This window comes from Bombina bombina, chromosome 3 (assembly GCF_027579735.1).
Source record: "Bombina bombina isolate aBomBom1 chromosome 3, aBomBom1.pri, whole genome shotgun sequence".
NCBI lineage: Eukaryota > Metazoa > Chordata > Amphibia > Anura > Bombinatoridae > Bombina > Bombina bombina.
The window spans coordinates 543127943-543141644 of NC_069501.1; the positions used below are offsets into that span (position 1 = coordinate 543127943).

General features: G+C 39.9%; 1 protein-coding gene across 1 annotated transcript in view; it reads right to left on the bottom strand.

Annotated features, from left to right (window-relative positions):
* Nucleotides 1-2454: 2454 nt before the first annotated feature.
* Nucleotides 2455-13702, bottom strand: part of CTPS1 (CTP synthase 1) — a 65388-nt gene continuing 54140 nt past the window's right edge. Inside the window, exons 14-19 of the mRNA XM_053704771.1 lie at nt 7726-7822; nt 6196-6251; nt 4819-4915; nt 4546-4690; nt 4377-4462; nt 2455-2831 (exon numbers count right to left, since the gene is read on the bottom strand). Coding sequence (XP_053560746.1) covers nt 4378-4462; nt 4546-4690; nt 4819-4915; nt 6196-6251; nt 7726-7822 — 480 coding nt within the window. The 3' untranslated portion in view covers nt 2455-2831; nt 4377. The remainder of the gene's footprint in view (nt 2832-4376; nt 4463-4545; nt 4691-4818; nt 4916-6195; nt 6252-7725; nt 7823-13702) is intronic.

The following is a 13702-nucleotide window of genomic DNA, read 5'->3' on the forward strand; positions in this document are numbered from 1 at the left end:
AAGAGACTCCTCTAGAGCCTCGAACCAAAAAGCAGCTGCAGTAGTTACAGGAACAATGCACGCTATAGGTTGTAGAAGAAAACCCTGATGAATAAACAATTTTTTTAGGAGACCCTCTAATTTTTTATCCATAGGATCTTTGAAAGCACAACTGTCCTCAATAGGTATAGCTGTACGCTTAGCCAGGGTAGAAATAGCTCCCTCCACCTTAGGGACCGTCTGCCACGAATCCCGAATGGTGTCAGATATGGGAAACATTTTCTTAAAAGTAGGAGGGGGAGAGAACGGAATGCCTGGTCTATCCCATTCCTTAGTAACAATGTCCGAAATCCTCTTAGGGACTGGAAAAACAGTGTAAGTAGGGACCTCTAGATATCTATCCATTTTACACAATTTCTCTGGTGGAATTACAATAGGGTCACAATCATCCAGAGTCGCTAAAACGTCCCTGAGCAACAAGCGGAGGTGTTCAAGCTTAAACTTAAAGGCCGTCATATCTGAGTCTGTTTGAGGGAACATCTTTCCTGAATCAGAAAGCTCTCCCTCAGAAAGCAATTCCCCTACCCCCAATTCAGAACATTGTGAGGGTACATCGGAGATGGCCAATAAAGCGTCAGAGGGCTCAGCATTTACTCTAATATCGGACCTACTGCGCTTCCCCTGCAAACCAGGCAGTTTAGATAATACCTCTGTGAGGGTAGTAGACATAACTGCGGCCTTATCTTGCAGGGTGAAAGAATTAGACACACTAGAAGTACTTGGCGTCGCTTGGGCGGGCGTTAAAGGTTGTGATACTTGGGGAGAAGTAGATGGCATAACCTGATTCTCTTCTGACTGAGAATCATCCTGAGACATACTTTTATCAGCTAAAATATGTTCTTTGCAATGTAAGGCCCTTTCAGTACATGAGGGACACATTTTAAGTGGGGGTTCCACAATGGCTTATAAACACATGGAACATTGGCTTTCCTCAATGTCAGACATGTTAAACAGGCTAGCAATGACCACAAACAGGCTTGAAAACACTTTATTTAGTGAAAAAATAACAATCTGAAAAAACGGTACTGCGCCTTTAAGAGAAAAAAAAGCATACAATTTTTCCAAATCTGCTTTAAAACGATAAAATTATCCCAATTTTATGATAAAAGCATCCCAACTTGACAGCTAAGTTTGCCCCACAAGGAAAGGAATACTTAACCCTTACCAAAAAAAACGTTATGCTATAAAAACGTTACTATCAAATAAAAACACCCCCTGCACCTTGGCGCCTACCTGCCCTCAGGGGTCTGTAAAATCGGATTAAACCTTCGATTAGGCCCAATACTGCTCTAAAAGGCCCACCGGAGTTGGAGCTTGTCTGGGAAAAACAACTGCGCAACTGAGGCGCGAAAATAGGCCCCGCCCATCTCACTCGATGTCTCACAGCCCAAAATAACAGCACCAGAGCGGTCTAAAACCTAGCCATGTGGGTTCATATACCCATAAATGAAGCCATGTGTACCCTCTATACTTAATAAAGTAGAAAAAACGTCTATTTCATAAAAAACGTTATCTGTAACTCCCAGTCATGAAAACGTTTGCCCACAAACATCATAACATCAGTGTCAACCATTTTTTTATAGCCCAATATGCAAGTCCAGTAATACCCCTCTGTATACTTTAGGATTACTGCTTACCCTTCCCCTCATGGGGATACTGTCAGCCAATTCTGAAATAACACAGTCTCTCCAGAAAAAAATCACTGAACATACCTCACTGTTTATAGCATGAAAAACGTTCCTCACACTGAAGTTTCTTAAGTACTCCTCAGCCATTCTGTGGGAACTTCTCTGGATCTTAGTGACAACTGCTAAGATCATCAGCCTCCAGGCTGAAGTCTTCATCCATCTGCTGCCTGGGAGAAAATAGCACTCACTGGTACCATTTAAAATAAAAAACTCTTGCTTGAAGAAAATAAAAACTAACATTTTATCACCTCTTTCACTTTACCCTTCCTATTACTTAGAGTAGGCAAAGAGAACGACTGGGGGGTGGAGTCAAGGGAGGAGCTATATAGACAGCTCTGCTGTGGTGCTCTTTGCCACTTCCTGTTAGCAGGAGGTTAATATCCCACAAGTAAAGGATGAATCCGTTGACTCGTCGTATCTTATAGAAGAAATCACTTACTCTACCAGAGTCATGAAAGGAAACATTTGGGTTTTAGGTCTCTTAAATATAGTGTTCATATGCACAATAGGTAGATTTTAGTCTAATGTCCCTTTAACATTTAGGCGATTATAGTACGCTATTGAAAGTCGCATAAATTGGTAACATAAAAACAATAGTGTCATAATAGTTTGTTTCCCATGTTCAGATGTTTTTTTTTTCCTGGTGCTACTGGCATTAAAGTCCCATTCTATAATCCTACTTGACATTTTCTCGAGATTCCAGCAATAAAAATGTTGGTAACAGATGTTCAGCATTGTTATACAGTACATCATGTTTAATTTAGAGAAGTAGGTTTTGAATAGATTTAACATACATAACATAGAAAGCATAGTCTCTTCCTGTATTAATACTTGTGTAGTCCCCCCCTTTCCTCCCCCCCTTTCTTTCTGAGACACTCCAAGTTTTTCTTAATACTGATCACAGCTTAGAATATATTGGGAAGGAGAAAAAAAGTTCACAATAAAAAAAAAAGAAGACTATGTGTGTTTTGTTGACATGAAACAAAATATAAACATACAAAAAGTCTGTAGATTTTGAAGCATAAAAAAAATCCTTATAACTTAAAAGAAAAGCAAGTCGGAGGATTCTTCAGAAGAAAGATCCTGAGTGTGGAGAGTTGAAGCCTAAAATAAAGAAGAAAAAAATATTAAATACATATAAACTGCAAATATATACATTAACCCCCACAAAGTACAGCCAATTTGTATGGAGTTACTATGCTTGCTACTTAACGGGCTATACATATGTCTGCAGTGCTAAATATGACATAGGTGGCGTGTTCTAATTGGGTTTTTTAAGTCTATTAATATAAGACATAACTGAAAGAAAATAAAAAGGTCGTATATAATGATTACAGTAGCATTGTGGCCTCTTATTAAAGTACTGCAGCACCTAGTAAAAGGTTAGACACTGACTAATTTCCCAACCCTTTTGTGTCCATTATGATTAACCACCGCATAATATACACACACATAAATACATTATATATATACACACACACACACACACACATACACACACACATATACATACACACACACTGCATAAATACACACATAGAAAAAGCTCAAATTTTACCCCCTTTACTAAGCTATGGTTACCCTGTGCTAAAGACCTTTTTACAATTCTAACGTAATTTTCTGCACTTCTGTATACATTGGTTCTCTTTGTACATGGCAACAAGCAATGTAAGCAACACACACATACTAACAATAGCATGTTACAATATTAAAGGGACACTGAAGCCAATTTTTTTTCTTTCTTGATTCAGATAGAGCATGCAATTTTAAGCAACTTTCTCATTTACTCCTATTATCAATTTTTCTTCGTTCTCTTGCTATATTTATTTGAAAAAGAAGGCATCTAAGCAAAGGAGCCAGACAAGTTTTGGTTCAGTGCCATGTACAGCACTTGTTTATTATTGGTGGGTGAATTTGTCCACCAATCAGCAAGGACAACCCAGGTTGTACACCAAAAATGGGCCGGCATCTAAACTTACATGCTTGCTTTTCAAATAAAGATACCAAGAGAATAAAGACAATTTGATAATAGGAGTAAATTAGAAAGTTGCTTAAAATTGCATGCTCTTTCTGAATCACAAAAGATAAAATGTGGGTTCAATGTCCCTTTAAGTATTGAATATCCAACTACGAGTTGTAGAGGAAGGTCCCAATAAGCCTATGTAAAAAACACTGAATTTAAAAGGGACAGTAAAGTCACAATTATGCATTCATGATGTAGACAAATCATACAATTTTAAACAACATTCCAATTTACTTCTATTTAATTTGCTTCCTTCTCTTGTTATTCTTAGCTGAAAGTTTTATCTAGGAAAGCTCAGGAGCAGCATATAACCTAGGTTCTATCTGCTGATTGGTGGCTGCAAATATATACAGATTGTCATTGGCTCACCCATGTGTTCAGTTAGAAACCAGCAGTGCATTGCTGCTCCTTCAACAAAGTATACCAAGAGAATGAAGCAAATTTGATAAAAGTAGTAAACTGGAAAAGTTGTTTAAAATTGTATATTCTACCTAAATCATTAAAGAAAAATGTTGGGGTTTAATGTCCCTTTAAGCAGATCCTCTTTTTCTAAGAGCAGCTAAATTCTTGTTTTGGCATCATAACTCCTTAGCAGACATATACAAAATGAATAAATTAAATGTTACCTTAATCATGATTTAACACTGGTAACTTGAGTTCTGCTATTTCTGTGTCTGGGGAACTGCTTTCACTCCTGTCACTGTATGTATCCCTGTAGAAGAAAGAATACATGATTTAAAGTAACAGTATAAAACCGTATGTGGTTTTAGTGTAATTATTTGTCTACCCTTTTACCTGGGGGAAAGCCGACATCCTCTGTCTAAATACTGTGCAAGTCTCCCTGCAGAGGCAAGAAGCAGGCCAAAATATGGAGGAGAGGGTTTGATTGGCCGAGATGTAAATTCAGGGTGGTACTGAACACCAACAAAATATGGATGATCTGTATATGGCAGGAATTGCAAATATTACTTCTATATGAAGTGACACAATACAATCACAAACAGTAATAGAAAAAAAATGTGTATACGGAAATAACTGGCGTTTTTAACCAATATAAATCATTTTTACCTTCTAACTCTACCACCTCCATCCTTTCTCCTTCTATATCTTGTCCTACAAATTTTAGACCTTTTGCCTCCAATTGTTCTTTTAGATCTGGATTCACCTAAACAATAACACAAAACAAAATATAGACATTCTGTAAACTGGAGTTAAAAGCATAAAGTTGTCAAAAGCTACTTATGGGGGGGGGGGACAATTGGAAACGTGAGATTGAGTTTCTGGATGTGGGGGAATAAATTGTCTGATATACACATTGCAAATGTCACTTCTAATAAATCTGTTATACAAAATATGTACAAAACTGCTCAAAGATGGTCTCATGTCACACCAACAAAAGAAATCTGTAGACCACTGGGGAACACAATTTCATGACCCCTACTTAAAGGGACAGTCAACTCCAAAATTGTTATTGTTTAAAAAGATAGATAATCCCTTTATTATCCATTACCCAGTTTTGCATAACCAACACAGTCATATTAATATACCTTTAACCTCTGTGATTACCTTGTATCAAAGCCTCTTCTGACAGCCCCCTGATCACAAGGCTATTTATTTTTTTATTATCTATTGATTTGCATTTTAGCCAATTAGTGCTGTGTTGTGCACAACTCCAGGAGTGAGCACAATGTTATCTATATGGTCCACATGAACTAGCAGTGTCCTTGTTGTGAAAAGCCAATAAAAAAAACATGTGATAAGAGGCTGTCTGAAGTGGCTTAGAAACAGGCAGACATTTAGAGGTTTAAATGTTATAAAGTATATTAATATAACAATGTTGGTTGTGCAAAGCTGGGGAATGGGTAGTAAAGGCATTATCTATCTTTTTAAACAAAAACAATTTTGGTGTAGACTGTCCCTTTAAAAAGGGACACTGAACCCAATTTTTTTCTTTCACTATTCAGATAGAGCATGCAATTTTAAGCAACTTTTTAATTTACTCATATTATCAATTTTTATTTATTCTCTTGCTATCTTTATTTGAAAAGCAAGAATGTAAGTTTAGAAGCCGGCCCATTTTTGGTTCATAACCTAGGTTGTGCTTGCTGATTGGAGGCTAAATGCACCCACCAATAAACAAGTGCTGTTAAGGGTGCTGGACCAAAAATTGTCTGGCTCCTTAGCTTAGATGCCTTCTTTTTAAAATAGATAGCAAGAGAACGAAGAAAATTTGATAATAGGAGTAAATTAGAAAGTTGCTTAAAATTGCATGCTCTGTCTCAATCACGAAAAAAAAAATTGGGGTTTAGTGTCCCCTTAAGCACAAATATATAAATCAAAAGAAGCCATGGAGTTTAATACATTGTGCTGAAGCGATCATGTGGTTAAACTATTGTAACGAACAAATAAAAAACAGATTGTGATATTTGCATGCAAGAGCCCTACCTCATACCGGTGTCGATGTCTCTCCTCCACATAATCATGACCCCCATATAATCTCTCTGTAAACATAAGAAAGAATAAGTATGAGACTGAAAAACTTGTAAGATGAGCAATACCCCTCACCATATGTCATCCCCTTCTGCATTTACATTGTCAATATTGTGTGTGTGTGTATATATACACACACATATACATACACACAACACAGGTTGTTCACCAAAAATGGGCCGGCATCTAAACTTACATTCTTGCATTTCAAATAAAGATACCAAGAGAATAAAGAAAATTTGATAATAGGAGTAAATTAGAAAGTCGCTTAAAATTTCATGCTCTATCCGAATCACAAAAGAAAAAATTTGAGTTCAGTGTCCCTTTAAAGGGCTATTAAGCAATATGAGAATGTAATAACATGTTTAATTATGTTTATTAAAAAAAAAAAGTTGTAACACACTTTGATTATTTAGTTTGTCCCGTTTTCCTGTAATATAACACAGCCATGTCACTCTAAATTTAAATTTTCCTCTTATTTCACTGTCTTGCTGCAAACAATTAGGGATAGATATAAAAACAGGCAATAAAATATACTAACAAGGTTGTGTGGGTTTCCACAAACTCTACTTTACTGCTTGGTATATATATATATATATATATATATATATATATATATATATATATATATATATATATATATATATACACACACACATACATACACACACACACACACACACACATACATACACAAAACACGGAAGGGGACTGCACTCTCATACCGGACCGGGTACACATCCTGTGACCCTGCAACATGCTCAGCCCTGGGTACTCTGTCCCCAGAGTCACAGGCAGTTAACCCCAGACAGGTCTGGGTGCACCATAGGGAAAATTACAAAACAAATTAATTCAACACACAGAGAAAGTCCAGCACTCACAAGCTCTCAGCTAAGATTTAAAAGCAAAAATGGAAAGGTTGGTTATCTTCCTATGAACCTAAAAATGCCATATTCTGTGACACTGTTTTGAAAAGACACAATTTTGAGAGGTCAAGAAGGCTTGTTGGATCTTCCAATAGTTTTAATCATTTCAAAACATTTATGACAAATAAAATGGTCACTCAGGGTTAAATGACACAGAGACTATAGCTTTTTGCTCAAAGCTGCTAAATGCTATAGGAGAGAATATCACACGGTCATTGTGTCTCCCCCTCAGATTTCTGGGTAAGCTTTTACACAATTCAAAGTCTGCCCTCCTTGTGATCAGCTGGCTTCATTCTCAAAACTGAGTCTTTTGGAAACAGTATCACACTTTTTATATTTTATCTGTGGTGCACTGAAAAAAATATATCACTAAAGAAGACCCTGAGGAACGGATACATTAGTTTAAAAAGACATTAACCTTACTGGGATTATCACTGGTACACTACTGTTATTTATACATTTGCATTTAATTTGGCCTTGTTTTACTTTTGCTATATATTCAACAAGAGAAGTTAATTTTTTTCCATTGCTTGCCAGGCGTTTACAGCCAATAACGTACTCAAGACAGAGTTTTCTTTCTGGAATATCGTCCTCCTTTTCCCTAATCTCATAGTTCCCCCCATCTGTCCTGGGTTGTGTTCAGGCATGTCAATCACCTATATAAAAGAAAAATATATATTCACAACTGATCTGAAACCACTGTGTATATACACACTTATATAAAAGAGTTAAAGCAAAAGTTAATTAAAAAAATATATATACATAATATTGCTAAGATCAGTGGGTGTGTTATTACCTTTTACAACACTTTCAAAGTATGACTACAATCAGGAATCATTTTAGTCACTTTATCTTGTTGTATATTACTTCAGAAATTTTCAGGCCAAGCATAAAAATAGGGTCCCGAAGGTATGTGGTATAATTGCATTGGTGTGGTTGGACAAAACTAAGAAACTGAGACTGCCCAGAAAACTGTAGGGCAGTTGGAAGCTCTGCTACAGCAGACATTTCTATAACTATTGTTATTACATTTAGTATGGAGATCTCTCTCATGGAGTAGTTTGCTCTTTTTCTGACATGATTAAAAACAAGCAGTAGGTCCAGAGACATAAAGCTTTATGGTGGTGGATTTTCAAAACTGTAGATAAACAGTTGCTCAAATAAAACAGTGTTTAAACCCTCACTAAGTAGTTTAACATAAATTCAACTCTAGAGCGGCAATGAACTTCCAACTTCTAAGCAGAACATACTCTGACTGGTGGCTACACACACATGCCGTTCGTAATTGTCTCATGTTCAATTCTGGACTGGCAATGCATTGCTGCTCTGATTTATTTTCATTATCAGATCAAAATACATAATGAATTTGCAAGTTATGTCAATATGGAGTTTATACCAATTCTGGAAATTATTCTGCTCTCGTGTTTCCAATTCTGATGTCAGTATATTTGACATGTATATTTCTTTCTAATGACACGATGAGTCCACGGATAATCTAATTACTAATGGGATATATCACTCCTGCCCAGCAGGATGTGGCAAAGAGCACCACAGCAAAGCTGTTAAACATCACCTCCCTTCCCTCCCACCCCAGTCATTCTCTTTGCCTGTGTTAGAGCAAGGAAGTGGTAAAGTTAGTGTGACGGACTCCCCGCTACCCCCACTGGGCAGCGCCGTCGACTGGGTCCTTCCTCTGCCTGGAACAAGCGGCTATGTAGCCCAGGAAAGTAATTCTAGCAGGAGCCCACCCAAATAACAACTACAGACTAGCATTCAGGTGCAACAAGAACTGACTTTATTGGGACAAACACACATCTTTTATACACACACACACACATCTTGATAAAACAGGGAGACAATGACACAGTTTTCCCGCCCCTCCAGACTGACCGGTGCCTCCATAGCAACCATAGTCCCACAGAATCCCAGTACACAGTGGTGACGGTTTTGGGGTGATCCCGGGGGGTGTCATTTGAAAGCTCTCCGTCCCCAGATGCCGCAATCCAAAAAGCGGAGTGATTCGTTATTGGGGACCGGAGATACAGCCCGTTGAAGTTATGGGGGTAGGGGTGTCCAAAAACCTTGGTTCCCAAAGCAGCTCCCCTCCGGTAATTTCCCCATCTCTTGTCCTCCCTAGGGGCTACTAATCCCCAAAAGAGCAGAGCTCTGGGGCACATGGTTGCTGGAGCGACCAGGGGTACAGTTAGCGGGTGCCCTGCTGTCCTGTGGCCGACCGGGAGTTCCAGGAGCCCGGACAGCCTGAGAGGAGTTAGGCGGGTGTCCGTTGTTAGGCGGGCGACCGGGAGTTCCAGGAGCCCAGCCAGCCTAGGAGGGTTTTCCAGGTCATAGACCAGCTCTTTTCTAAACAAGTTTGTAACACAAAACCATGCAAACAAAAGCTTTAAGAGATTGTGGTTGCTCTGAGGAGCCCAAAACCACTGAGAATCAACAGGGGTGAGGTTGTAGGGGATAGCCTTAGCTGTCTGGTATCCATGACAGTTAGGTGTTAGAAAAGGATTCTTCAATCAAGAGTTTGTTATTTTTTGAGTAGTACAAGATTGTGCTGCTTTGCTCTAGGGTGTAGTCGTAGCCCACAACAGTCTCTTCAGTAGGGCAGTGGTGGCTTTAGAGCAATGGGAACTTGTGGGACATAATTCTCACTGCCCCTCCCATATAACGCATGCTGCCCTTATTCTGAAAGCCTGAGGGGAATACTCAGTCTTTTTTCTTTCCACAGGTCTATGTGAGGGAGAGGACCTCTCAAACCTGGTGAGCTGCCTTGCTGTCGGGCAGATTTATGAGGCAAGTGCTGACTTATTTATTTCTGGGATGAAGCACTCAGAACAAGTGGGCACTTTATTCAAAGACAAGAGAAAGTCAAAATGATGGGCTATTTTAAGTCAAAGCACTTTATTTTGAAGGGACACTTAAACTCTCCTATACTGGAGAGGACTCTCAGACAGCAGGTTATGCAGGTACTGGGGGCTGAGAATAGTCTGTTTGGCTGGTATATACTGGTGGTTTCACTTCTCCCGGCGGTTAAACTATAAAACAATATGCCAACCGGGAGATTGTTATTTTGAGACGCCCACGAGGGGCAGAGCTAAGCGAGGCGGCAATCTGCATTGCGCGCTACTTTTTTTCTTATTTCCGAGTGTGGAGGAGACAGAATTCAAGGGGTTGTCTAGAAACGCATGGTTTTCTCAAAGCATTACGTTTCTAGGACCGGAAAACGGCTCATCTTGTATGCTGCTGGAGTCCGGATCATTTGGCTACTAACAGGGACTAAACTCCAGTGTTTGCAGGGCAGGTAGGCACCTCAGCAGAGCAGCTGAGGTGTAGAGGTGTTTCTTTTCATTTATTTAGCTTAATACAGCTTTCTGCAGTTTTAAGTAAAAAAAAAAAAAAATTATGCTTACCTGATAAATTTGTTTCTTTTTAGACACGATTAGTCCACAGATCATCTTCATTACTTATGGGATATTCACCTCCTGGTCAGCAAGAGGAGGCAAAGAGCACCACAGCAGAGCTGTTAAATAGCTCCTCCCTTCCCTCCCACTCCAATCATTTGACCGAAGTTAGGAAGAGAAAGGAAAAGACAAGGTGCAGAGGTGTCTTAAGTTTACAATAATTAACAACCTGTCTAAAAGAACAGGGCGGGCCGTGGACTCATTGTGTCAAAAAAGAAACAAATTTATCAGGTAAGCATAAATTTTCTTTTCTTTTTATGACAATGATCAATATATGCCACAGCTTTCTCCTCAAGCGTCCCAAAGTTTAACGTCCACACATGCAGTGCCCTGCAATTCCTCTTTAACTTCTCCTGGGATTACGTTACATGATATAGCTTCTCTCATGTCTTCTGCAGTTTCTGATGCGTTGTCTGCTTTTCCCATGTTGCAGGGAAAGCGTAAGAGAAAAAACAAACTTTCAGTAAGCTAGGTTTCTGACGCAGTTGTTGCCATTTCGAATGCCCCCTCCCAGAAGCCTGAGGAGGATACTTCGGTAGCATCTGAAGGTGAAATTTCAGATTCCGACAGTGTAATTCCTCTTGCTGACACTGAAGTTGTATCGTTCAGGTTTAAGCTAGAACACCTCCGTCTGTTACTCAAGGAGATTTTAGCTACATTGGACGACAGCGACACCACGGTCGTAGTTAATCCTAAGAAATCCAGTAAGCTAAACAAATATTTTGATGTACCTTCCTTGGTGGAGGTTTTTCCTGTACCAGATCGAGCTACTGAGATCATTGCTAAGGTATGGGAGAGACCGGGTATCCCATTTTCTCCATCTCCTATTTTTAAAAAGATGTTTCCCATAGCAGACTATCAAGGAGTCTTGGCAAACAGTACCTAAGGTGGAAGGGGCAGTTTCCACTCTGGCCAAGAGGACTACCATCCCCATAGAGGATAGTTGTGCCTTTAAAGATCCTATGGATAAAAAATTAGAGGGGGGTGGGCGGAGCCTGGCCATAGCTGAACATGGCTGCTTTCTAAAAAAGCTCTGATGTCCCTGCCGAGCTTACACTAAAATAAGTGCATAAACTTTATAACCTTAAGCAGAAATTAGCATTTTCTATCATACTAATGCTAATCCTCTAATTGGAGACACCTTTAACAACTTTGTGGCTACTTAATACACTGCTTAACCGCACTCGATCGCGGCACCGCCATTGCTGGGCCTGAACATACACGGAGGTAGTGGATACACTCAGACACCCCTGCACAGCTTTGAGCCTCACCGAATTAGCAACGGATCAAGAAAGTAGCAGTATAGCACCGGAACCGAACGGTACTATCGCAACCCCGGAGCTGTCCTCGGCGGAGGTGAGCCTAGGCGCTGTACATACGCAGCGTGGGATATAACGGCTGAGTTAAATGAGCCTAAATACAAGCTACGATTAAGAGGGCACACTCACCGGACACCAGCCTCCTTCACAGTGACCCCGAGCAACAAACGTGACAGAGCCTTGGTCTGAGAGCAGAACGGGCCCAGGCAAGATCGCTTCGCCAGACTTCTGTGAAGGGCCACGCAGTAGAAGGGACCACTGTCTTCTATTTATAAGGTACTGAACTTTAATACCCTTACCGGATTTATTTTTATGGACCCTGTGGTGGAGGCTTATCACAAGGGAACAGTGGAACTGTCATAGCCACACCTGAGTAGGCCGCAAAATTGATAAGCGCACCACGCACATAGAAAATCTGATAAACCATATACAGCACAAAACAGGGCCTATCCAACAGATCTCCCCAACAACTCTAGTGCCTTAGATCTGAAGAAAGAAATACAACCACTTATAGTAATATACAGGCAGCATATAATCTAACACTGCTACTTCACAGCGATATCCCTGTTTGTAATCACCTACTGCTGGGTCTGTCTCACCAATCTAGACGCATAAGGTTCAGTCTGAGGGTGCCTATGTAATGTCTAATAGAAGACAAACCAGACTGCCTAAGAATTCCCAAACTACAGTGATGGACAACTTTTTAATAGCAAATGATCCTGCAACCCCCCTAGGGAGGCCTGAGACACACCAGAAAGGAGTAACAGCACAGATTCATAATTCTGAAACAATGTCTACCCACCAAAACTGTGTGACTAAAGAGGATATAAAGCTTCTTTCTTCCAAAGCAGACATAAAAGAGGCCATGAGGGAATTCAAATCTATGTTTCATGAACTTAAACAAGACATTTCAGCTGTTGACCGCAGGGTAACTCAAGTAGAGGAAAAACATGAGGCACTCAACTCTGACCTACAACATCAAGCCAGCTTTTTACAAGCACAAGAGAGCACTGTACACACGCTATTAGATAGAATTGAAGACCTTGAGAATCGCAGTAGGAGGAACAACCTCAGACTGCGAGGAGTTCCAGAACCAATTGAACCCCCTGCTATTCAGGAATATATCCAAGACTTTGTCAAATATCTTAGAAATTATATTGTAGGCCCTGAGATCCAGATTGAAAGAGCGCATAGGGCGCTGCGCCCTAAACCCCCTAGTCGGGCTCCACCTAGAGACATCATCTTAAAATTGCTATCCTTTAAAGAAAAAGAAGAAGTGCTTAAACTGGCTAGAAATAAGCAACATATAGAATTTAGAGGCGTGGAGCTACAAGTGTACTCAGATCTAAGCCCAACTACTCTCCAAAAGAGGAGAGACCTCAGATTTGTTACCTCTGTCTTGAAAGCTAATAGAATCCCATACAGATGGGGATTTCCCACCAGCCTCATGGTCACAAAAAATAATGTCACACATGTCCTCAAGAACCCAGCTGACCTCCCTTCCTTCAACCAGGCACTAGATCTTAACATAAGACTTCCTGTGAAGGCTCCCGTGGCCCCAGAGGGCCCAGCTGATGGAGAACCCAGTGGCTTGTAGCAATCCGCAGAAGGATTATAAGGAACATTCTTTTTCTTTAACATTTTTATGCTGTGACCTACCTATCCTAGCACCAGTCCTGAACCTGGGTTGCAATATCCTGGACATTGAGAATCGTCTCAGATAAGTTATGATCTAATGGTGTTTTAA